This window comes from Ceratotherium simum, chromosome 8, assembly GCF_057802395.1.
Source record: "Ceratotherium simum simum isolate JZ-2026a chromosome 8, ASM5780239v1, whole genome shotgun sequence".
NCBI lineage: Eukaryota > Metazoa > Chordata > Mammalia > Perissodactyla > Rhinocerotidae > Ceratotherium > Ceratotherium simum.
This window is the reverse complement of record NC_141907.1, coordinates 53,739,546-53,765,553: the sequence shown is the minus strand read 5'-3', so window position 1 is coordinate 53,765,553 and position 26,008 is coordinate 53,739,546. Positions and strand designations below refer to the sequence as shown.

At 35.4% G+C, this 26,008-nt stretch overlaps 1 protein-coding gene across 2 annotated transcripts in view; it reads left to right on the top strand.

The window, feature by feature from the left end:
• The window catches only part of CENPC (centromere protein C), a 73,434-nt gene that overhangs the window by 8,433 nt on the left and 38,993 nt on the right, over positions 1-26,008 (top strand). For both annotated transcript variants that reach the window (XM_087434393.1, XM_014787648.2), the window contains exons 3-9: positions 296-366; positions 1,079-1,173; positions 6,854-6,959; positions 14,376-14,661; positions 15,641-15,850; positions 19,194-19,807; positions 24,933-25,124. In XM_087434393.1, the coding sequence (XP_087290519.1) occupies positions 296-366; positions 1,079-1,173; positions 6,854-6,959; positions 14,376-14,661; positions 15,641-15,850; positions 19,194-19,807; positions 24,933-25,124 (1,574 nt within the window). The remainder of the gene's footprint in view (positions 1-295; positions 367-1,078; positions 1,174-6,853; positions 6,960-14,375; positions 14,662-15,640; positions 15,851-19,193; positions 19,808-24,932; positions 25,125-26,008) is intronic.

Here is a 26,008-nt window from a genome sequence, read left to right as displayed (position 1 = left end):
TTTATGTTCCTGTGTCTACAGCAGTAATCTAAAACAGCTTTAGATGTGGCTGTTTGATCAAGGAATATAATTGTTAGTATAGGTAATGACATACTACTTCACATACTTTCTGGGAACTCTTGGACTCTCGAGTGCTTGTTTTATCCTCAGATAGTAAAGGTGATATTTTTCCCGTTAAGTAAATTAACATTTTATAATAAGGAGATAAGGAATTTTCAAAGTAGATGGTGACATAAATAAGAAATATCTTCTGGAAATGATATGTTAATGTGTTCCCTTCTTTCCTTCTTATTAGGGCACCTGACATTAATATGGAGGTAGGCCAGAACATACTGGAAATCTTACAAGACTGTTTTGAAGAAGAAAGTAAGGCTTTGTTTCTAAATGGACTTTGAGGGTTGGGATAGATGAAAATACAAATTTGTCGTATTAATTAATATCAAATGCAGCAAATGTGTTCTAGCATTTAAATATATGTAAAATATATTCCCAGGAATTTTGAGTACATGTGCAGTCCTTCAGGTACCTTCTGGTATGCTGAGGATAATACTGGCAAAAATGGGAATAATTTGTCATTCTTTTTAGTTCACACTAGATTGCTGTAGTCTGGAAGTCCATAGATAATTATGCACAAGAGAAAATATTTCATGTAATGGAAATAAATATGCAGAATTCTTGGGATCGCTGAGGAGCTTGAGATAATTTTTGGTGATTTACCAAAGAAATTTCTAAAGAAATGTTGAATTGCGGCAAAAAACTTTTCTAAGTGCTGGTTAGCATCAGAAGGTTTTGGAATAATAGGCCAACCAAAGAAATAAACACAGATAGTGGAAACTATCTCTTCTTTACGGACTCTGAAAGAAGACTGGCACATAATTTCTTAGGAATCTTGTTGTCTTTTTCAGTTCCTTGGGTCTTCTAGGAGCATTTGAATATTGAATTGCTGTCCATTACAGTCAGCTATTTGTGTTTAAAGAGTCAACAGACTTGTTCACACGTCATGTAGGGCTTCTTTTAATTGTATCCAAAAGATTTTATACGATATTTTGCTTTTTAAAATTTCTTAATTTTTTTTTAGGTCCTTCCAATGATTTTAGCAAAAATTCTACAAAATCAGTGCTTTATTCAACACCTAAAATAAACGATGTTTGTATTCAGTCACCAAACAAAGAGGTAAGTCAAAAAGGAGAGCTGGTACAAGTTTAATATTTTAATGAGTGAAGCAATACACAATATAGTTAGATACGTGTTAGTAAAATTGTTTGTAAATCTTATTCTTAAAAGGGAATCCTATATTCCCATTGACTTTCTCTGAAATTTAGAGGTATTTTGTGAAAATTTTGATTTGACATTTCCTGTGTTTGGAATTGGAGGTCTGGGAATTAGAATTACCAAATTATAACTAATCATTTTTTGTTTTTTAAAGCAGATGTAGTTTTATTTATTTATTTTTATTTTTTGTTTTTATTTATTTATTCTTTTTTCCCCCAAAGCCCCAGTAGATAGTTGTATGTCATAGGTGCACATCCTTCTAGTTGCTGTTTGTGGGACGCGGCCTCAGCATGGCCAGAGAAGCGGTTTGTCAGTGCGCACCCGGGATCCGAACCCGGGCCGCCAGCAGCGGAGCGCGCGCACTTAACCGCTAAGCCATGGGGCCGGCCCTAACTAATCGTTTTTTATTTCTCCTAAAATAATACTTAAATTAGGTTTTTAGGAAAGTGGGCAGCTATTGAAGTTTCTAATCCAGGTTAGTGAGTTTGGTTATTTTTTGAAAACTGAAGGCAATCTATTGCTTTACAGGGAAATCAATCTTTTATTGATTATATATCTTAGGAGGAGAACTCTACAAAATAGCAGACTTTCAAATAGAATTTTTGAAGGTGATGATCGAAGACAAATTAATCAAAAGCACAATACTAATTGGAGAGAAAAATATTATAGTGCTAGGAATAACATCAACTAGAAACTTATGTAAACAAATAATTAAACATATACAGCCTTTTGGTTCCAAGGAATGAAGACAGATGCATTTCTTTCAGAATTGAGAGACCTTTAATGTGGTAAATTATACTGACTTTTGAAAGTTGAATCAACTTTAAGTTTCCTGGGATAAACTTGACTTGATCATAAAGTATTACCATTTTTGATTTGGTTTGCTAATATTTAAGATGTTTGCATCTATGGTCATGAATAATATTGTCTTTTCTTTTCTTAAAATGTTCTTGTAGGGCTTTAATGTCAAGGTTGTGTTAGAAGTTCCTCTTCTAGGTAGGATGTAACAGATTGTAGTAGGCCACCACTCCTGCTGCAACAGCTAGTTTAAAGAATAAAAGGCAAACATCATATTTCTAGAGACGTGGGAAGCTGTGGAAGTAATGAGGACTAGATGAACTAAAATTCCAAAGAGAGAAGAATTCTTGGAAGATGAGTTGATGATTGTTAGTTGTTTTCTTCCCTGAGAATATTTGCTAATTTTGGGCAACAGCTGAGAGATTTAGGTTGGCCCAGACAGAGGGAGTCTGCTGTGGGAAAGCAGAGCTTTTTTCAGGTGTGCGGGGATGGCATGACAAATTGGAAGAGGTGCCCAAATGGATAGCTACTTTTCCTTAAAGCACATTTGTTAGCTCTGGGGTGGTGCAGAACCCTGGGCCAGAAAGGTGGAGTGAAATATGTAGTCTTGCTGTGCTAAGAAGACAAAGTCCTGCTGCACAAAGGGGCCCACAACAAGTAGGCATTTGACGGATTTTGAAGCAGTCTGGGGCAGGAGGCTAAAAAGTTAAGCCAAAACCTCTAAAGGGCTGAACCGAATCTCTCACAGTCTTTCAGGTGTGAGAGACTCACCAGGTTCTCAATTACCCAGGAGAGCTCATTCTGAAGAATAAGGCAGACTACAAGTGGACTGAGTCTTACTAAAATTTTATCTCGAACTGACCCAGCCCAGTCCTAAGAGAGAGCAAGGAGCTGATCATTTCAATCCAATGTGCCTAATAGGAGAAAAAGAGAAGATACTCTAGAGAAAGATATTATGGGGAGCCTCTACTTTTTTTTTAAATCAAGCTTTTTATTTTGAGATAATTGTAAATTAACAAGCAGCTGTAAGAAATAATAGGGTGCAAACTCATGTACCCTTTACCTAGTTTGCTCTAAATTTAACATCTTGCAAAACTATAGTACACTATCACAACCAGGACATTAACATTGATAAGATACAGAACAATTCCATTACCACAGGATCCCTCTTATTGTCCTTTTATAGTAACACTCACTTCTCTATTGCCCTCACCCCCTCCTTAACCTTTGAAACTTCTAATTTATTCTCCATTTCTACAATTTTGTTATTTCAAGAATGTTGTTTAAATGGAGTCATATAGTGTATAACTTTGGAATTGACTTTTTCACTCAGCATAGTTCTTTGAAGATTCATCTAGGTTTTTGTGTGTATCAGTAATTCATTTCTTTTTATTGCTGAGTGGTATTTCATGGTATGGATGTACCACAGTTTTGTTTAACCATTTGCTTGTATCTTAGTGTTCTTTTGATTTAATTGTTGTGGTTTTTCCATTTGTTGATTTTCTGTGCGCTGTAACTAATTTATCACCAGTTTCTTTGACAAAATTATAAATATCTTCTCAGTGTATGTAGACACATCAAGTAATTTATTATTTTCAGTTTTTTTCTGGGGTTATCCCTCCTAGATCTCTCTACCCTTCGTGTTTTGCTACTATTTATTTTTTGGACTGTCACAAAGGTGTTGCCATGTGATTTCTCTTTATCATCCAGGGAAGTCCCTTCCCTTTTCTTGTGTATTGCAGCTCATATTTCTTGGTTCCCAAATTTTCCTTTTTCTTGCTCTCTCCTTTTATGGCAGGGCTCATTCTTTAGTAGCTTCCTGAGAGTTTAAGACCTTAAATGTTTGAAAATACCATGATTTAACCCTCATGATGGGTAATTTGGGTGGATATAGAATTCTGGGTTGGAAATTATTTTTCCTCAGATTTTTAAAGACGTGCGCTATTTTCTTTTAGCTTCTTGTGTTATCATTGAGAATACCATTCTGATTCCTTGATCCTTTGAGAGTCACTATTTTTTTTTGTCTTTGCAAGCTTTCAGGACCTTGTCATCTGTCTTTAGTGAGCTGAAATTTCATGATATTCCTTGATGTTAGGTTCCTCTAATGTTTTTTATTAAGATTTCTTCTTATAGTTTGTTTCCTACAGGTACTTCTTTTGCTTACTTTGCTCAGTGCCTTTTACACTAGAGCCTTTTGTCATATGTCTAGTGATCCTCAGCTGTCTCCTCATATTTAAGAGTGGAAAACTAAAGGAAGCTCTATTTGCATAGTAAAATTTGTACATTGGTAGATTTCACTGTGGTGTGATCTCTCTGGGCCATGTCATTGTGGATGTCCAGGTGTTAGTATCTGCAGGTTTTTTTCTCTTGGCTTGGTAGGTTTTTCTGACAAATCTTCTCTCCTGCTTGGAGGTCTGATTCTAACTGCGAGTATTCTCAGCCAGGTGGGGTAAAGGGGAAGGTGCAATTTAAATACTTCTACTTAATATTTAGTTTTTAATGTATTACTCTTACCTTCAGCTGTATCTCATGCCACTGAGTTCACAGTCTCTCGGATTCTGAGACTCCAGAGAGTAAACATTTTCCACGAGGGTTGGGGGAGGTGGGCCTCTGTGACTGTCACTACTTCCTATATATACATTTAACAACTCTTCTGGGTCTGGCCCCATGGCGTAGCGGTTAAGCGCACGCGCTCCGCTGCTGGTGGCCCGGGTTCGGATCCCGGGCGCGCACTGATGCACCGCTTGTCAGGCCATGCTGAGGTGGCGTCCCATATAAAGTAGAGGAAGATGGGCACGGATGTTAGCTCAGGGCCAGTCTTCCTCAGCAAAAAGAGGAGGATTGGCATGGATGTTAGCTCAGGGCTCATCTTCCTCACACAAAAAAAAAAAAAAACACAACTCTTCTGTTTGCAGAAGTATTGGACCATCTGGACCTCCTCTTTTAGAGATGCTTTTACATCTAATTATTGATCTCCATAGAGATAGAGGTAAAAGAGTTTCTCTATAAACATAAGTCTCTGCTTCTGGCCTTTCTCCATCGCTAGTATGTTTCTGCTCTCTGGGCTGATTAGTTGCTACTGATCTGCTTTCCAATTTAAAAAAGTCTGTTGACAGCTCTCATCTGCTCCCTTCTCTTTCTCTTCATCCTTCTGGGTTTATACATTTTTAAAACTCCTTCATGTAGTTTTGAGGGAGCAGGATTTAATGAAAATTTGTGTTTGTTTCTTTATGTAATTGAGTTCCATAATGTAGCCACTGAACAACAACAGTACAATGCTCTATTATTTATATATTCCCCTGTTGGTAGATTTTTAGGTTGTTTCCATCTGTTCATTATCACAGTGATGTAGTGAACATCTTTTTTCATGTCTCCTTGTGCACATGTTATAAATTGAATTTCTCTAGGATATGCACATTTGAAGTGAAATTGTTAAATATTGTCTATTTTTTCTACAAAGTGGTTTACCAGTTTTCTTTCCTACTTGCAATGTATGTGAATGAGATTTTTCTTTTCTAGACTTTTAAAATTTATGACTTGATATATTTCAGATTTACAAAAGAAAATATGTAATGCACATAATGTATTAAAAATAATATAAACAAACACCCATGTGCCTATCCCTCAGTGTAAGAAATACCAATACCTTTGAAGCATATATTTGCCCTTTTCTGATCCTGTTCTTCTGCCTCACCTCCCTGCATAGAGGTAACCACTATCTTGAATTTCATGTTCATTATTCCTATCTTTTATTTTATAGTTTTACCACATATGGATGTGTGCTGACATTTGTCTCAACTTCTTCTACTGCTTGTGACAGAGGTCCCGCTACCCTCCACATGTTGAGTGCTTCACTAGGACTCATGAGACTCAGCATATAGTTGTATTCGTGACATTTATTTTAGTCACACAGTCAGGATACACAGCCAGATCAGTAAGGGAAAAAGACACGTCAGGCACAGTCTGAAGGAATCCATATCAGGCTTCCTCTCCTCCCCAAAGGGGCCGCACAGAGTGCACTCATTGCCTTCAGCAGTGAAATGCAGTAAAACGTGTACAGTCTTTCTGCCCAGGGAAGCCTTTTGAGACTTAGCTTTAAGTTTTTATTGGGGGCTGGTTATGTAGGCACCCTCTGCCCACCAAAATTCTGTACTCCCTGAAGGAAAAAAAGCAGGCATTCACCATAAATCACACTGTTTATACAAACAGTCAAGGCAGGCTGGCATAGCAGGCACAACCCTATCAGTTGGTAATGGAGGAAACATTCTGAAAGCCAAGTCCCCAGGTGCCAACAAGGGCTAGCCCTGTAAGCAGGCCCTTTAAATGATCAGGCCTGCTATGTTAACTCTTTCTGTCGTAGAGAGAATCTCTAAATACTATATATTGTTTTACATGTTTTTGCGTCTATTTGACCTTTATATACTTCTGCAACTTGCTTTTTTTTGGTTAACATAGTCATTTATTCATGTTGCTATAGTTTATTCATTTCACTGTTGTATATATGATATTGTATTATATGACTATATCATAATTTCTTTATCCAGTCTTCTGTCAGAATAGATTTTTGCTGTTCAGAGCAGCATTGTTTCTGTGATAGGTTATATGAAATTTCAACTTTACTAGATAATGCCAAATTGTTTTCTAAAGTAGTTACCAGAGTATACAGCTCTACCAGCTGGTTTATTGTGCTTAAATACTTGTTTTTTTTAACATTTTAAAAACAAATGTGTTCAATCAGAATTGGTAATTTAATAGAGTGGATCTCATGTTGTATCTCTTTTAGGCTCAGTGCCAGAAATCACATCTAAAGTCAGTCCCAGTTTCTTCAAGGAAGAAAGAAGCTTCTCTGCAGTTCACGGTAGAACCAAGTGAAGCTGCCAACAAATCAGGTTGGTGGCATCTGCATGGGTGTTATTTGCCTGGATATATTTAAGAAGTTAGAAATGCTGAATGAAGGTGGCGCATGTGTGGGCTTGAGTCACAAGGTCACAGTCAGCCTAGACAGAATTGTGCAACGGACTTGTTTTTGATTCCTTCTCAAGTCTGTAGTCAGTGTTTTTCTCTCTTCTTTTGCTCCATTTCCATTAGTCAGTTGTACATGCTGCTACTGTTTAAAGTTTTCTTTATTTGCATTTTTCAAATTAGAAAAGTCCTTCATTTGAGGTAAGAGTCAAAGATTTAAAAGAAAAAGTTAGTAATCATTACTCCCATCATCCTGCTGAGATAAGCTTTGAATCCTTCCATAGCTTCATTGGTACTCCCAAATGAAAACATATAAACGTGTGCGTGCATGCACGATTTCAGAAGAGGCTTTTACAGTTTTCTTTGTACCAGCAATGTTAGAAAGTACCTTTTACCTGATAGATTATTTTCTATTCTATTTTTTGCCAGTTTGATCAATATTAGTGATCTCATTGTTACATTAGTGTCTATTTCCATGATTATCATTATCTGAGTTTGAACATCTTTTTATAAGTTTATAGACTATTTGAATTTGCTTTTACCTGAGTTTGTCTGTTCATATCTTTTGCCCATTTGCTTTTTCTTGTTTGTGAGAGATCTTTGAATTGAGTATCTGTAACCATTTATCTGTAATTTGTGTGGCAGTTCTTTTTTCAAATGATCCCTTGACTATTACAGAATTTGTTTATAGTGTCTTTAACCATACGATGGGTAAAATTTATTAGTTTAATTGTTAAATGTGTGGCTTTTTTTTTTATTGCATTGGAGTTTCCTGTTTTGATTAAAAGGTCTATCTTATCCTAATAGTATACATAATATCTTAGATTTTCGTTTTAACATCTTTTTTCTTAGTTAAAATTTTTAATCCATCTGGAATGTGTTTTGGTATACAGTGTGACATAATGTTATGATTTTATTTTCTTCCATATGGTCAGTTGTGCCAGGTCCATTTATTAATTAAATAATCCATTCTCTTCTAAATGTACTACTTTTATCATGTATTAAATCTTACATATCATTAAATATACTTTTGAATTTTGGTCTATTTGTTTATTGTTAATGTCAACACAATACCTGTTTACTAATAGTAGTTTTATAATATGTGCTGATAACAAAGGTATTTACCTCTATATTCACTGTTCCCTTGCTATTCTCAGACCTTTTTTCTTTCTATGAACTTTCTTTTCTCCAATTCCCAATAAAATTTTGTTAGAATTGTAACTAGAATTGCATTTAATTTGTATACTAATTTTGTGAGAATTCACATTTTTATGTATTTGGTTTTTCTACATGAGAACAATGTCTTATATATTTATGTCCTTCAAAAAGTGTTAGTCTGAAGGACACTGTTAATAGTGTGAAAGGACAACCCACTGAATGGGAGAAAATATTTGCAAATAGTATATCTAGTAAGGGATTTATATCCAGAATATATAAGGAATTCCTGCAATTCAACAACAAAAAAATAAACAGCCCAATTAAAAAATGGGCAGAGGACTTGAATAGACATTTCTCCAGTTGGCCAAGAATGCATGAAAAGATCCTCAACATTATTAGTCATTAAAGAAATGCAAATCAAAACCCCAATGAAATACCACTTTGTACATTGTAGGATAGCTGTTATTTAAAAAAAAAAAAGGAAAATAACAAATATTGATGAAGATGTGGGTAAATTAGAACCCTCATGCATTGCTGGTGGGAATGTAAAATGGTGCAGCCACTGTGGAAAACAGTTCAGTGCTTTCTCAAAAAATTAAATACAGAATTGCTGTGACCCAGTAATTCTACTCTTAGGTTTCTACTCAAAAGAAGTGAAAACAGGGACTCAAACAGGTACTTGTACCCCGGTGTTCATAGCAGCATTATTCACAATACTCAAAAGGCAAAAACAACTCAAATATCCATCAACAAATGAGTGGATAAACAACATATAGTATATATGTACAGTGGAATTCAGCCATAAAAAGGAATGAAGTTCTGCTACATGCTACAACATGGAAGAGCCTTGGAAACATGCTAAGTGAAAACACTTTTTTTTTTTTAATTTTTTAATTTATTTATTTCTTTTTTCCCAAAGCCCCAGTAGATAGTTGTATGTCGTAGTTGCACATCCTTCTAGTTGCTGTACGTGGGACGCGGCCTCAGCATGGCTGGAGAAGCGGTGTATCGTGCGCTCCCGGGATCTGAACCTGGGCCGCCAGCAGCAGAGCGCGCGCACTTAACCGCTAAGCCACAGGGCCGGCCCGTGAATACACTTTTTAAGTGTATTCATTTAATGATATAAATTTTTCTCTCAATGCTGCTTTGGCTGCATCCCACAGGTTTTGATGTGTTGTGTTTTCTGTTAATTTTATTTATTTCTATGTATTTTTTAATATCCTTTGAGGCTTCCTTTTTGACTTGTTGGTTATTTAGGAGTGTGTTAATCCAAGTGTTTAGGGATTTTCCTGTTGTCTTTCCTGTATTGATTTCTAATCTTTATGGCATAGGATACAGTGTGTGATTTCAGTTCTTTTGCATTTGCTAAGATTTATTTCATGACCCAGAATATTGTCTATCTTTATGAATGTTTCATGGGCACTTGAAAAAATGTATTCTGTTGTTGGTGAGTGTAGTTGTCTATAAATGTCACTTATGGTATATTACTAATTTTTATACCTTGTTGGATGTGGTTTGCTGAAATTTTGTTGAGAAATTTTTGCATCTAAGTTAATGAGAGATATTGATCTGTAGTTTTCTTTTTTTATGTTATATTTGTATGGTTTTGGTTTCAAGGTAATGCTCACTTTATAAAAAACTGAGTTGGAAATTATTCCCTCTTCTAATTTCTGGAAAAGATTGTATAAATTGGTTTTAATTCTTTGAATGTTTGTTATAACAAACTTTAGTGATATCATCTGGTCTGGGAGATTTCTTTTTCAAGAGCTTTTAAATTACAAGTTCAATTCTTAGTAGTTACAAAGACTTTTTGGGTTATTTATTTCATCTTGGCAGAATTTTAATAGTTTGTGGTTTTTGAGGAATTGGTCCATTTTTTCTAAGTTGTTGAGTTTATGGGAATAAAGTTGTTCATAGTATTACCTTATTATCCTTTTAATGGCTGCAGGATCTATTGTGATATATACTGTTTTATTCTGGATATTGGTAATTCATGTCTTGTTTTTTTATCTTTGTCAATTTTGCTAGAGGTGTATCATTTTTATTCACTTTTTTCAGTGAACTAACTTCTTGTGTCAGTAATTTTCCTTATTGTTTTCCTGTTTTCAATTTTATTGATTTCTGCTCTTTTTTCCATTCTTCTTGATTTGGGTTTATTTTGCTCTTCTTTTTTTAGTTTTTGACATAGGAACTCTATTTTGCACTTTGGTTTATAATCCAATACTATTTTATTAGTTTCGTTACTCAGATTGTGCCAGCTTTGGCCGTTAGAAGCTCTGTCATTGGCTCCTATGCCCCTTTGACATACCCCATTTTTATTGTTGTTTTTGAGCACTTCCTTGCCTTCTGGAACTACAAGATGCTCCAGGTTCATCTTATATATTTCCTGCTCCTATCCTAGAGTTAGCCATTCCTCCAAGGAGCCAATGGTTCCTTTTACTGGAGAATGGTATTAGGAACCAAGATCTGGGTGCTAGATTTGCTGTTGCTCCTGGAATGTTGTTGCTTCAAGATCATCTCAAGTGACAGATCAGGGTAATATGTGTGTATACTAACTGCTGTATATGCACATATCTATACATATTTTTCTTTGTAACTGCCTGTATCTCTATTGAGCTAAACGTGACTTCATACTGATGTCTCCAACTCTAATTCATTACCATGTGGATTATTCTAGCATCCTTCCCATACTTATGTGTAAATTCCCACTCCATGAGTTAGAAACTTGGCACCCACCATCCATCATCCATTCACTTAGCATGTTAAGTCCTATATACGTGTATAGCAATATTAGAATTGTTGACTCATGCCCTCTGGAAAACAATGTATCAACTAGAGTACAGTGCTTATCTCTAATTTCTTTAGCTTTTAATTTTACAGACTCTACCTATTTTTAATCTTACTTAGGTCAGCATCTTTTTTCCCTACCCCCCTAGAATGTGGCATATGTAGTAATACTGCGTGATTTCCAAGGTTAGGTCATAAAAGGCTATATGGCTTCTGCTTGGCTCCTTCCCTCCCTCCTTTTTTCCCTCTTAGGATACTCCCCCTTGAAACCCAGACACTATGCTGTGAGGAAGCTCAAACTAGCCCACTTGCAGAGATACGTAGACAGAAATGTCCCTAGCCTCAGATGTCAGACATGTGAATAAGCAGTCTTTCAGATGATTCCAGACCCCAGGACAGAGACGAACCATCCCTGTTGTGCCCTGCCAAATTCCTGCAACATGGAATCAACGAATGTAATAAATGATTGTTTTATACAACCAAGTTATGGAGTTATTTATTATGAAGACATAGTAACTAGAACAACTATCTAATTCCCAGATGACATTCTATTGTCATATATCTTATTCCTGTTATCATGTATTTTAATTCTGTTGTTTTTTTGTTTTAAACAGTCAATGTTTGTTTATATTTACACACACATTACGTTGTTTGCTCTTTGTTTTTTAAAAATAATTTTAAAAAATTATGGTAAAAAGTGTAACATAAAATTTATCATTTTAACCATTTTTAAGTGTATAGTTCATTAGCATTAAGTATATTTGCATTGTTGTGCAACCATCACCACCATCCATCCACAGAACTTTTTCATCTTGCAAAACTGAACCTTTATACCCATTAAACAATCCTCCTCTTCCCACCACCTCTGGGAGCCACCATTCCAGTTTCTGTCTCTGAATTTGACTACTCTAAATCCCTTGTATGGGTGGAATCATGCAATCTTTGTCCTTTTGCAACTAGTTTATTTCACTTAGCATAACGTCTTCAGAGTTCATCCATGTTGTAGCATGTGTCAGAATTTCCTTCCTTTTTAAATCTAAATAATAATCCATTGTATGTATATTCCACACTTTGTTTTATCCATTTATCCATTGATGAATTTTTATTTGGGTTGTTTCCACCTTTTGTCTTTTGTGAATAATGCTTCTATGAACACAGTTGTACAAATATCTCTTGCAGTCCTGGTTTCAATTCTCTTAGATATATACCCAAAAAAGGAATCATTGGATCATATGCTAGTTGTATTTTTAATTTTTTGAGGAACCACCAAATTGTTTTTTGTAGCAGTTGCATCATTTTACCTTCCCACCAGCAGTGCACAAGGGTTCCAGTTTCTCTACATCTTCACCAACACTTGTTACTTTCTGTTTTGTTTTGTTTTGTTTTTTGATAATAGCCGTCCTAATGTGTGTGAAGTAGTGTCTTGTGGTTTTGATTTGTTCATTGTTGTTGTTGGGAATTTTGAATTAAAACAACAATTAGATACCACTACACATCTGTAAGAATGGCTAAAATCCAAAAAATTGGTTCTCTTTTGTAACTCCTATTTCTTTGAGTTTCTGTCTTTTCATTTGTTTTAAGAGAATTTAAAATTGATTGTTAAAACACTTTTATGATGGCTGCTTTAAAACTCTTGTTAAATGATTCCAACATCTGATTCATCTTGTTCATATGTGTCTGTTGATCATATTTTCTTGTTCAGGTTGTGTTTTTTCTGGTTTTTGGTATGATGGGTCATTTTGATTATATCCTTGACATTTTGGTTATTACGTTAGGAGACACTTGATTGTATTTAAATCTTTTCTTAGAGCAAAAAGTTAGCCTATTTTGGTTTAATGTATAGATTCTTGCCTACTTTGTGGATTTTATTTTTAAGGACAGTTGTGTTCAGAGTCCTAACAGTGGTATTTTGATCTGCTTCATTTTCTGATGCTACTGGGATTCCACCTGAGTTCTTGCTAGTGCTGTGTGTGTAGATGGACAGTGTTTTTCTGAGCATCCTGATGTCCTTATTCACCCCTACTGAGGTTGAGGTTAGAAGCTGCTGGGACTGGATCTCCTTATATGACTGAATGGGGACAGGATAGGGGATGCAGAGCTCTCTTATGCTCTTCTTGCCTCAGATTAGACTGTCCATTGGTGCTTTCGTTGGGAAGCCGGAGCTGGGATGGCCTGGAGTGTCAGTACTACCAGTGGATCAAAATGTCACCTTGGTCTGTGAAACAGGGGCTGGGAAGGTCAGAGGCTTCGCAACTCTGCAGTTGCCTGTGGATCATACGGCTGCCATCTCTGATTGTTGAAGCAGGGACGGGGTTGGTCCGGGGATGGGGTTGGTCCAGGGCTTTTTGCTCCTCTGCTGCTCCTGTCCCGTAGTACTTATGGAGTGGGGCCTGGCATGGCCTAAGGCTTTGCTGCTCTGCCACAGCCAGTGGAATGGAGTGCCCTGTAGCCCAGGTTGTGGAGTAGGAGTTGAGATTCCCCACTAGGTCTATGTTGTGTTTCCTTTTTCCAAGTCTTTTGGCCAGAGAATGCGGGCTTTTTTCCTCCCCCACGCCTTTCGGCGGTTCCAGAGTGCAGGCCTCTTTAGAGCCTAGTCTGGGGTATATGGGAGATAAAAAGAAAACCCAGGGGATTCACCAAAATGTCTGTTATTGCTTAAGGCTTGAGGTTCCTAGCAAATCCACCTTCTTCCTTCCAGCTTTCAGTCTTTTATTGTTGTGTGATGGGTAATTTACAGGGAATTTAGTTGTATTTAGAGGGAAAAGCGGGAAAAAGTGTATCTGTGCCATCTTGGTCCAGAAACAAAAGCCCTTTTTTGGTTGTATTTTAAATTTTTAATCTTTTTTTTAAGATTTTATTTATTTATTTTTTCCCCCAAAGCCCCAGTAGATTATTGTATGTCATAGCTGCACATCCTTCCAGTTGCTGTATGTGGGACGCAGCCCCAGCATGGCCAGAGAAGCGGTGTGCACCCGGGATCCGAACCCGGGCTGCCAGCAGCAGAGCGCGTGCACTTAACCGCTAAGCCACAGGGCCGACCCTAAATTTTTAATCTTTACTTTTTAAGAATATATTAGTATGAATACCACCCAGCCATTCTACTTTTTCTTTGATATTTGCAGGTTGAGGGTTAAGAGAATATATATATTCTCTTTATATATATACATACATATATATATATATGTATATGGACCAAATACATGATGCAGTTCATTAATTTCATAAATTAGAACTTTTAAAGTTTTTAATTTTAATCCTAGATCTTTGATTATAAACTTAATGACCTGTCAGTCTTCTGAAAACTATTTCTAATTCAATTATTGCTGAATTTTAAGAAGCACATTTGGTTCTAATATTATTACGTAAAACTTTTAATATCTTCATAAATTTTCTTCTAGTTCAGGGCCATGAAGTTCATCAGGAAATTTTGGCAACTGATGTTGATTCTCAAAATACACCTGACTCGAGAAAAATGTCAAGTAAAAAACTAAAAAGTCATCACAATGAAGTCAACCAGGAATTTTACATATCTGTTGGTTCACCTTCTGTTACTTTGGATGCAAAAAGATCTGTATCGCAAAATGCTCTTCCGTCTGTTGTCCAAAAGAGAGAGACCTACAGTTTTAAAAATTCAGTAAATATACTATCTTCAAGTACAGAGATTTCTCATAAAACCAAAAAAAGGTGAATTTTTACTTATTTAAATAAAACTAATCTTATAAAAATTTTACTTTTTGTATTAAAAAGTTAGTAGTTTAGTCTTTTATGTATTTTATGGTAAGTATTGAGGAATATTAACATATTATGGGAAGAACATAACATTAATTCAGTATATTTTCAGTTTATATTTAATAAGGAAGGCCTTAAAGTGTATTTCAGTCAAGTTTGGGGGTAAAGCTTTTCTATAGTCTATGGAAAAATGTATTTTTTTCCTGATAATAAGTTTTGTATAACTTCGTAAGAGAAACAATTGGTATTTTCTCTAGGTTATTTGTAATTACAAGAGTAGGTATGTTATCAGGTCAGTTCTAGGGTAGCAAAGGGTAAGTATTATTGAGGATGAGTTGTGATAAAGCCATGTCCCTCTTGGGGCTTTCCTTTTAGCCTTCAGGAAGCAAAGAAGACCAATCAAGGTCCTTTGTTGTTGGGCACCTTTGCAATGAATGTAATTTCTGTTTAGCATCTTATGTGATTCTTGAAGCCAAGGAATTAAGTACATTTTAAGATTTTGCTATTCAAAGTGTGGTCTGTGGCTTAGGATCAAGAGCAATGGCAGTATCTGAACGTTTTTTAGAAGTACAGAATCTCAAACCCTACCCTAGACCTACTGAATCGGAATCTACATTTTAATAAGAGTCTCCAGATGATTCTGATTCATGTTAAATGTTTAATAATTACTGCTCTAAGCTACACATTTCTTCGGTGTATGATTTAACCATTCTTTTCTTTTTTTTTCTTGACAAATGTAAAATTTAATTTTTCTGAGCAATTTGCCTTGTATATTTTGTGTAAGAGGTTACAAATCAGCATTTATAAATTTTAAATAAAGGCCCAGTGGAAAATTTAAGTGGTCTGTATTGTTACTGTAAGGGAGTTTAGGAAAACTCATAACTCAGCAAACCGTGGGAACATTCATCAGTCTGCCTTCCTTTTAACCTTTTAGGTTAAACTTTGAAGATGTTTTGAAGAAAGTAGAAATAGAGAGTAAAGTATCAGAAATAGAGGATAAAGTATCAGAAGGACCACAAGAGAAGAAACCGTCAGGAACATCTCAGAAAAGAATACAAGATTCAGAATATGAAATTCAACCACAAGCTAAAAAGAGTTTTTCAACATTATTTTTAGAAACTGTAAAAAGAAAAGGTGAATCCAGGTGAGTGATTAAGAAACTGTCCTCTGGGGCTGGCCTGGTGGCGTAGTGGGTAAGTTTGGTGTGCTCCACATCGATGGCCCTGGATTGCGGGTTTGGATCTTGAGGGTGGACCTACACCACTCGTCAAGCCATGCTGTGGTGGCAAGCCACATACAGAAAAATAGAGGAAGATTGGCACAGGTGTTAGCTCAGGGCCAATACTCCTCACCAAAAAAAAGAAAATAGAAACCGTCCTTTGAGACATTTTTTCTTTCACATTCTATGAACAAGACCTAAGAATTCTTAATGCTGTTTAACTTAGAAGTTAATCTTAATTGACACAAATTTTAATTGAAATTATGCCTAACTATAAGGAGAGTGTAGTTTCTTACCAGTAAATCACTCTCAAAGCCATCATTTAATGGATATTAAATTAGACGTGAAAGAAAATTTGTTTATTCAGCTCATCACTTTCTAATTTGTATGATATCAAAGAATGAAGGCATTCATTCTATATTCTATATTCTATATTTAGAAATATAGTTATGTCAAGATGCCTATATATTTCACTATTAAGGGTTTTAAATCTTTGTCCTATTTCTTCTGATTGTGTCAATAAAAGGATAGTCCTAAAAGTTTGAATCTGTTTTTGCCTACTTACAAAAACCTTCAGTGGTTCTGCAATGTCCATACAGTCATTCTTAACCATGGCTGCACATTAGAATTAATTAGGATTAATGGCAGCTAGAGTTGAGAACCACTGGTCTATAGAATAAACTTCAGATTTGTCAGTTGGTATTTAAGGCCTTCCCTCTGCTTAGTTAGCTGTTTCTGCCAACTTGTTTATACACATTTGCAGTTGTCCCTGGTTTAGCACACCTTTTTTCTCTGTCATATGCCAATCTCCATTTTCTTTTAAGGTCCATGCTAGGCTTCTAGTTTTTTCCAAGTTCCACTCTACTGTTTCTTAAATAATTTCTTGCCTTGTATTATAGTTTAGCTATTTTGTGTATGTCTTTCTTAGTAGATTAAGACTAAATCCTCCTTTCCAGGAGGTTAGAGTTTCTTTTGTATTTTCTGTGATGTCTATCAGCATACATGGTGAATGTATTAGGAAGGTTTTATAAAAACATTGAATGAATGAAATTCCTCTTTTGTTTGGTCTCTATTCCCATAGCTGATTTCTCAATTTATATATATTTATATATATATATGGCTTCTTTTACCTCATGTATGGATGTTGTCCCCACCATCTGATGCAAATATGTTACACTTATGGGCTAATTATATCTATGTCCAAAAAAGTAATAAAGAATTTTGTTTAATGTTCTTTTTGATACACTAGTGAGTAAAGTTAATTTTATGTTTAATTGCTGCAGCCACATGGAACTACTTGCTATTCCTGGTGCTTCCTTGCTTCCTTGCTTTTGCTTATGCTCTTCCTTCTGGATTGTCTTTCTTGCATTTCCTCATGACCAAATCTTATCCATCCTTCAAGATCCAGCTCAAATGCCACAAAGTCTTTCTTGATTTTTCCACCTAGCCAGAAGTCATCTTTCTCTATTCTAAACTTTAATAGTGTTGTCTTAGTCCCATATGGGCTGCCATAACAGACTACCATAGACTGGGTGGCTTATAAACAATAGAAATTTATTTCCCACAGTTCTACAGGCTGTGAAGTCCGAGATCAAGCCTTGAGCACATTCATTGTCTGTTGAGGTCTACTTCCTGGTTCATAGATGGCTATCTTCTTGCTATAACCTCACATGCTAGAAGGTGGTGAGGGGGCTCTCTGGTGCCTCTTTCGTAAGGGTACTAATTTCATTCGTGAACACTCTCCCCTCATGAGCTAATCACCTCCTAAAGGCCACACCCTCAAATACTATCACACTGGGGATTAGCTTTCAAATTTATGAATTTGGGAGGAACACAAACATTCCGTCTATAGCAAGTATGAAGGTTGTTTCCTAAGGATATCTTTGGTTTGAATAGTCTTGAAGTTATGGAAGTCCCTTGAAGTAGAATAGAGGAGCAGATTTGGAGAGTTCTTGGCTGGTTTGGGAAGGCTTCATTTTTAAGTTCTTAGCATTACTTCTTCATATACTAATAGAGAACTAATAGATATTACAAATAATATACAACAAGGCAAGTTAAACCTATTTATAACAGATTGGTTATTTCTTTAAATGTTGAAAAATAATATTTCTGCTCAATCATTCATTTATTGTGGTCTTCTGTTTATACTGGGTTTGTTTTTTATTAGATTTTCTAGAGTTTTCTAATTATATAAACTTGTAAAACTCTGCCTATTTAAGACAGTATATTTCTTAGCAATTTATATACTATTTTACATTGTAAGATTTATTAGGGGTTTGAAATGAGAAGAGTAGAGAAGGCATTTTCATAATCTTTTTGTATATCTTAATAAAAAGAAAAAAAAGCCAGACTCATAATCCAATTCTTCCATTCTAGCTTTGCTTCTACTATGTCTAAAAATAGTTAAGCATCCTTATCCAACCGAAAAAGGCAGAAAAAGGAGTGCATATGGCTAGCTCTGGAGTTTAGATGTTTACCCTAAGTGTTTACTTTTGCATATCTCATTTCAGTATGTGGTTTGCTCAAGGCTGTTGACATAAAAAGGAAGGAGATGCAAAATGAGTTCATCAGATTACTGTCCTTTGAATAATTCCTTCCTTCTCTAGAAAGCTTTCCCAACTACTTGGAAGAGGGGCTGTTTAATCCCCATGCTCTTACCTGTCTAGATACACTCCATTTATTTCTATACCGTGATTACAATATTAAAACATAGGAAAATGTGTGTGAATTATTCAAACTTGGAATGAATTTTGACATAATGTAATTCAGTGTATAATTTAGTAGTGTTTTCTTAGAATATTAGACTTGAAGGTGTCTCAGAAATAAACTTTTCCACCCTTGTTTTGGATGTGAAGAAATTCAGGCCCCATGAAACATCTATACAAACATATAATTTAATATAACATTATATATAATAATGGCATGCATTTTTGGAGTGTCAGTCAGTGTATCTGGGCTATATTTACACATCTCTGGGTTTCAGCATTTTAATATATATAATGGTTGGGGGGGCATCAAATTAGTTGATGTCTATGCTTGCTTCCAGCTCTAAATTTCTATGATCCTCTTAGTGTTATAAATGAGTGTGATCAGCTATTTTAAAAATGTAAAAGGAGGGCAGATTTTTAAGGGTAAGGGAAAATTGAGACTTGAACTACTTTTTAAAAGTTATATAGATTTTATTTTCTGTATAAATTATTTTCTTCACTAAGCAAAGGTAAAAGCTTTATTTTTTTGAGCTATTATTTATTGTAACATCTTGTTTTAGTCCTATTGTTAGGCATATAGCAACTACTCCACCTCATTCATCTCCTGCAAATGATATGAAGTTGTTAGAGGATGAATTTATAATTGATGAATCAGATAGAAGTTTTGCCAGTCGATCTTGGATTACCATACCAAGAAAGGCTGGGCCTCTGAAACAATGCACAGTATCGCTTGCTGAGAGCACTGCACTCCTTCAAAGTAAGAAGTCAACAGAAAAACATCACAATTTATCACCTATGACTTTGAGAAGTGACAGACATTCTGGTAAAGCTCACCAAGGAGAGAAATCTCAGCCCTCGGAACAAAGAATACTGTGCAGGAGCTGTGCTTTGAAAGATGAAATGGAAAATGATGGTAGATGTACAAAACATGAAATGTATTCTGAGAATGCAGAAAAATCATCTGGAAACAAAAGGACCAGAAAAGAAAATCAGAGAAGAAAATTTAAGGCCAATGTAGTTGAAGAACAGGTTGATATGGAACATTCCAAAGATAAAAATGTAAATATGCCACATGTTGCCCAAGACAAGTTACAAAGAAATTCAGACAGAAATATGGAAGAGTACGAAGAGATGAGAAATGTTCGTATTTCCAAAAAACAGATTCCACCTGTGGGTAAGTGTTTGTATTAAATATAACTATGAACGTTATTCCACCACTTTATGTTTATGATATCCCTACTTAGCTTTGGGAAGTAGGCAAAGCAAACGTAAATCTACAAAGCCTCAAAAGCCTACAGGCTTTTTTGAAGAATCTCTTTATTTTACATATAACTCAATTCCAACTCGCTTGATTTTTCTGTAGCTTCTTGTAGTCTGTAACAGAGACTTTATATCACCTGAAATAATAGTTGTCAGATTTCAATTCTGTCTATGTGTGCCTTTGTATATTTGAAAAATACTGCTTAAAATAAAAGGAAAAAAGCCACCTTTTCCATTTTGTGGACCTCTTTTGTAAATGTCAGACATGTCCTATATTCTTTTCATTGGAATTGTTCTTTATTTTTTTGCTTCCTTGGTCATTTTAAGAAAGCACAACACAAAGAATCTGACTAAACTGAGGGTGATAGTTAAATTACAAGAAAGTTTGTTTCGTACTAGTCCCTTAAGTAAAATATGAATTCACAAAATTTGAAGGTACAGAATTTATCCATAGTTTGTTAGGAAAAAATATTATATCAAGAAAGTGTACTTGAAGGATACTCTCTTTAATTATAAATGTTAAACATTTGTTGAGTATTTGGACACTAATTTTCACAGATATTAAATTCTTCATCTAGATTGGTTAGTGAATATAGCATTCTGATTAATTTTCATACAAATTTTGTTAATTTTCTATTCCTGTCATAACAAATTACTACATACTTAGTGGCTTAAAACAACATACATTTATTATGTTACACTTCTGTGGGTCACAAGTCTAAAACGAATCTCCCTCGGCTAAAATCAAGGTGTTGGCAAAGTTGCATTCCGTTTTCGTGGTTCTAGGAGAGAATCTGTTTCCTTGCCTTTTCCAGCCTCTTGAAGTCACCTATTTTCCTTGAATCATGGCTCCCCTCTTGCATCTTCAAAACCAAAAATGCCAGCCTTTTCACATTTTGAGTTTCTCTTGCCTCTTCGTTCATTGTCTCATCTCTCTCTAACCACAGCTTTTTTTAAGGACACCTGTAGTTAGATTGGGCCAGCCTGGATCATCCAGGATAATATCCCATCTCAAAGTTTATAACCTTAATCACATCTGCAAAATTTCTTGCTGTGCATGTAAGTTAATGTTTTCACAGATGTTGTGATTAGGGTGAGTACATCTTTGGGAGGCCATTATTCTGCCAGCCATATCAGTTTCAAAGATTAATAATATGAAGACAGTTTAATTCCAAAGATATTTTTACTCTGAAGATAATTTTCCTTTAATTCAAAAGGCACTTGACAAATTCGTAATGTCTAAACTGATGACTTGTGTTGAGCCAATTGACTTTTCTACTTTTGATGTCTCACAGGCTTCTCAAACTGAACATATTGAAAACTAATCCTCTTTTAGTTTTCAGTATCTTCATAAATGGAGCCATAATAAACCTAGTAGCTCAAGAAAGAAACCCAAGTCATCTTTAACTCCTCTTTCCTTTATCTAGCAACCCATATGAAATCAGTAAGTCTTTTGACTTCTTTCTAAGTAGCTTTCAAATCTGTTACTTCTGTCCATTCCTCCTGCTACTCCTCTTAGCCAAGCTAGGGTCATTTATTTCTTAGATTATTGTAGCAGTTTATGCACATACCCTCTGGCTTCTCTCTACCTCTCCAGATTCATCTCCCTGGGTTGCCTTATAATGAATTTCTTCCAGTTCTAAGAGACCACTTTCTCACCTGTGGGTCTTTTAATATGCTGTTCCTTTTGCTTAGAAAATTTTTCCTAAGTGTACCCTGGGTCCACTACCAAGCTTTGTACTCAGTTTAAATATCACTTTCCTTGAATATTATCCCCCACCCCGATATGTTCCTACATATGCTCCAATAGTACCCTTTCCATTTTATCAAACTTATAATTACTTGGAGAATTTCTGTCTTTCACTCTAGAATCTAGACTGAAAGCTCCACAAGAACAGGGACTATATCTGTTCTATTCCTAAAATAGTCCCCAGATCTTAGCCTTAGCACTTATCATCTCTCTGGGTCATTGGAATACATTATTACCAGTGACAGAAGTATTACTCTGTTTTGGATGAGTAATTTTGCTGTGTTCATTAAAATATATCGCACTTTCAGAATCCTACTCTTTTGCATGTAAATATGCAAAATTTTCTACAGTTGTAGAAATTTATCACTTAAAAGTCACCTCTTTTTCTAGCTGTTGCCCTACTTATGACATATTTCCCCTCAGTTCTAAGTCAACTCTCTTCACATTACCAACTGTTCATATATCAATTGTATCTTCTGTATTGTGTTCTTGTTTATTAGTTTGCTAAGTTCTTTGTCATTCAGTTTCTAACCTTTCCTGATCTGGAACTGATTTCTGAGATGATTTTATTAATTGGTTTGTTTTTGACTTGGTATGATATTGTTTCTCCGTATCATCGTCCAAATAAGTCTTTGGTGATGGCATTTTTCCCTTCAGAATCTTTTCCCTTAAATCATTGTTCATGTTGATTTTTTAGAAGTTGATTTATGATTATGGACAGTAATCTCTGTCATCATGAACACCTTTCATTTGTTGGAGCAGTTCCTGAGGATATTTTTGACAAACATAAGGGAAGAGAAAAAAGAGGAGAAATGGAGGAAATGGAGTTGGAGAAGAGAGACGAGGGTGGAGATATGGGGGCAGGAAAATGATGCTCATTGGTGAGGATTCTTGCAGTTGTACAGATGATTCCTTAAACTACTAATCAGTGGCAAGGCAACCACGTTGAAAGTTCTCTATACTTGCTTTAGTGTTTTGTAAATTGACTCTTTATTATTTTCTATATCTACTCCCTAAAAGATCTTTTCTGTCTCGTTTTACTTTGTCAGTTGTGGCTCTTCTAATATCTCCCATTCTCATCACTTCGAATATTGGTTGTTACTCTTATTAAGCACAATATTGGTAAAGTACATTCTTTCCTTTTTCATCAAATTTTTGGGCCTGGTTCAGTATCATTAAAGCTAATATTTTTCTTATACTTCTTTTATAAGCATGAATCAGTTTTCTTTATCTTTTTTTTTTTTTAAAGATTTATTTATTTATTTTCCCCCCAAAGCCCCAATAGATAGTTGTATGTCATAGTTGCACAGCCTTCTAGTTGCCGTATGTGGGATGCAGCCTCAGCGTGGCCGGAGAAGCGGTGCCCCGGTGTGCGCCCGGGATCCGAACCCGGGCCGCCAGCATCAGAGAGCACGCACTTAACCGCTAAGCCACAGGGCCGGCCCAGTTTTCTTTATCTTAAATTCAAAGTATTGCCGAATCCTGCAACGTATTCTCAGAATAGAATTAGAGAGTGATATACTGCTGTAAGGGGTTTTGACATAATTTAGCTCATTTCCTCCTCTATCCTTCTGTTCCCCCAATCAAATTTAACTGAGAGAATGACCAAATCACCTGGAACAGTGCTTTTCAAACTTGCATGTGCGTTTGAATTCCCTGAGGATCTTGTTAAAATACTGATTAATAAACTGATTTAGGTAGGTCTGGGGTGGGGCCCAAGATGTGTATTTCTAAACAGTCTCCCTCAGGTGATGCTGATATAGCTGGTCTGTGAGTCATACTTTGAGTATCAAAAATCTAGATAGTACCTAAAATAGCTCATGTTGGGTAGCACTTTTGCCAATTTCATTGCCTAGTGCAATACTGACTTCAACCTGAATTCATTATTTCAATGTGTATTTATTGAGAGCCTATGTGCCAAACACAATGTTATATTATATAGATAGTAAAGATGACTAAGATGCAGTTTTCATTCCAGCCTAACTAAGCACTAGTTAATTTCTCATACTGTAACATTCTGGTTCTCCTCCCTATTTCTTTGATTTCTTTCTATATCTTCTTTATTGATTACTTTTCCTCATTTCACCTATAAATTTTGGTGACTCTCTCCATATTCTCCAAGTTTAATAGTTTGCCCTTTGCTCTTCCTTTATATTCACACCTTGAGAAAATTATTCCTTTGCATTAGATATCATCTCTGAGTTATTTCCCCAAATTTACCTTTTTAGTGAAAGCTCTAGTTTTGTATTTTCCCTATTTCCAGCTTTCAGCCCCTATTATATTCTTTCTTCTTTTCTTTTTATTCTGTAGAGTTTAATGCTTAATTACGTGATTATATATAATGCCTGCTCTGTTAGTCTTAGATACCTTTATGCAATTTATTTACTCTATGAATGTTTCCTACTTGGATTTTAATCTCTTCTTTGGACTCCATAGAAATCTTACCTCAAGTGCTTAATAAATGCTGGTTTCTTGATGTATTTAATGGTCAAGAAAATTTTCCATTTTTTGTCTGATAGCATCTAATGTTTTAAATCTGTTTCTTAAAAAAAGAAATTCTCCATTATCAAACCCATTTTGGTGGTTGTGCCCTTCTCAGCTGCAATATTTGTATTAAAATAGCCTTTATTTCCCTGATTTCCTCCTCTTCCTAGTTGTCAGTCACAAAAACAAAATTAGAATTTATCTGTCCTTTCTCTTAGATTCTTTTCTTACCCATTTATTTGCCTTTGTAGTAAAATGAAATTACTACTGATGCCAGACCTTTTCATTAACTATTTATTGCTTGCCATATCCATTGTTTCTTTTCATTCTGTTTTCTCTTTTTAAATTCTATTCACAGAAACAACCTTTTTCCTTCATATAGAAAAGATCTCTTTATAGAAAACTCACCTTAAATCTCCTCTTCCAAAAATAAGATTGACAAAAATCATGAATTATTTCAAAACAGAAAAGCAGCAGTAGTTACCTTTTTTTATTTGGGACATTGGTAAGTAGGTGGGAGGAGCGATATATTTCATTTTTCCTTTTCAGTGTATACCTGTTTTTTTGGCTTAGGAGTCTATGTTAGTTATCAAGTAATGTGAAAAGTTTGCATTTAACTGACAGAAAGTTAGAGATCTTATTGAGAACATGTGACTTAAAAAATAGAGATAAAAAGAAGCCCACAGGATAAATTTAAGAAGTTCCTATAGTTGAAAGTTTTTTTTTTGTTTTTAATCTGTTGTGGTTTTCTGAAAACTCTGGTTCTGTAGATTGTGAGTTGTTTTTATGGTTTTCCTTATTTTAGGAAGCAAGAAAAGTAGCACCAGTGTTCCTCATTCAGAGAATCAGAAAAAAGATAAGAAAGGTAAAAAGAAACATTTTTCAAATGAGTCGAAGAAAAACAAACTTGTACCTGAAGAAGTGACTTCAACTGTCACGAGAAGTCGAAGAATTTCCAGGCGTCCATCTAATTGGTGGGTGGTGCAATCAGAGCAGAGTAAGTATTTTTATTTAAATTAAGTTCATCGGGAGCTCCCCAAAAATCATTCTTTAAGAGGCTTTATGTTTAATTTATACTGCTATTCTCTGGAGAAACTCTCATGAGGACAAAGTTAAATTGGGTCATCAATAGAAATATTAAATTAGTTAATTATGAAGATACTCAATGAGGCTCTACCATATACAGTATTCTGGATACAAGCATACATACAGCTGTGGAAAAACCAAAAGCAAGAAACCCCTGCTCTCGTGGCACTTATATTCTACTGGGGGAAGACCAACAATATAGATATAATTCATGCAGTGATAGGTAATGAAAAATAAAGCAGATAAAGGATAGAGATGAGAAGTAGGTGGCAGGGGTGGGGGTGCATAGGAGGATAGAACAGAATACTGTTTTTATAAAAGATAGCAATGAGAGTCCATTATGGTCTTTCACAGTACATATATGACTAAAGTGAAGAAGGGAACCATACAGATAATTTGGTATGGAGCATTCCAGACCAAGGGAATAGTATTTGTAAAGGTGCTAATGGGGCATGCTTGGCATGTTTGAGGGACGCCAAGGTGGCCTATATGGCTGAAGAAGAGTAAGCCAGGGGAGGTGAAGTCAGAGAGACAAGCTGTGATAAAGAGTTTAGATGAAGTATATAGGAAGCCTGATTTCCTGATTTCCTCATTTCCTGGAAAATTTTAAGCAATAAAGTGATCTGATTGACTCATCTTTTAAAAGGATTATTCTTACTGCTATGTGGGGAGGAAATTAGGGCTGGGCAAAAGTGGAAGCCTGAAGACTAGTTAGGAGATTATTGGAGGGAAGAGATGAGAAGTGATTGGATTCAAGATGTTTTTTGAAGGTAACTCACAGGAAGTACTGATGGA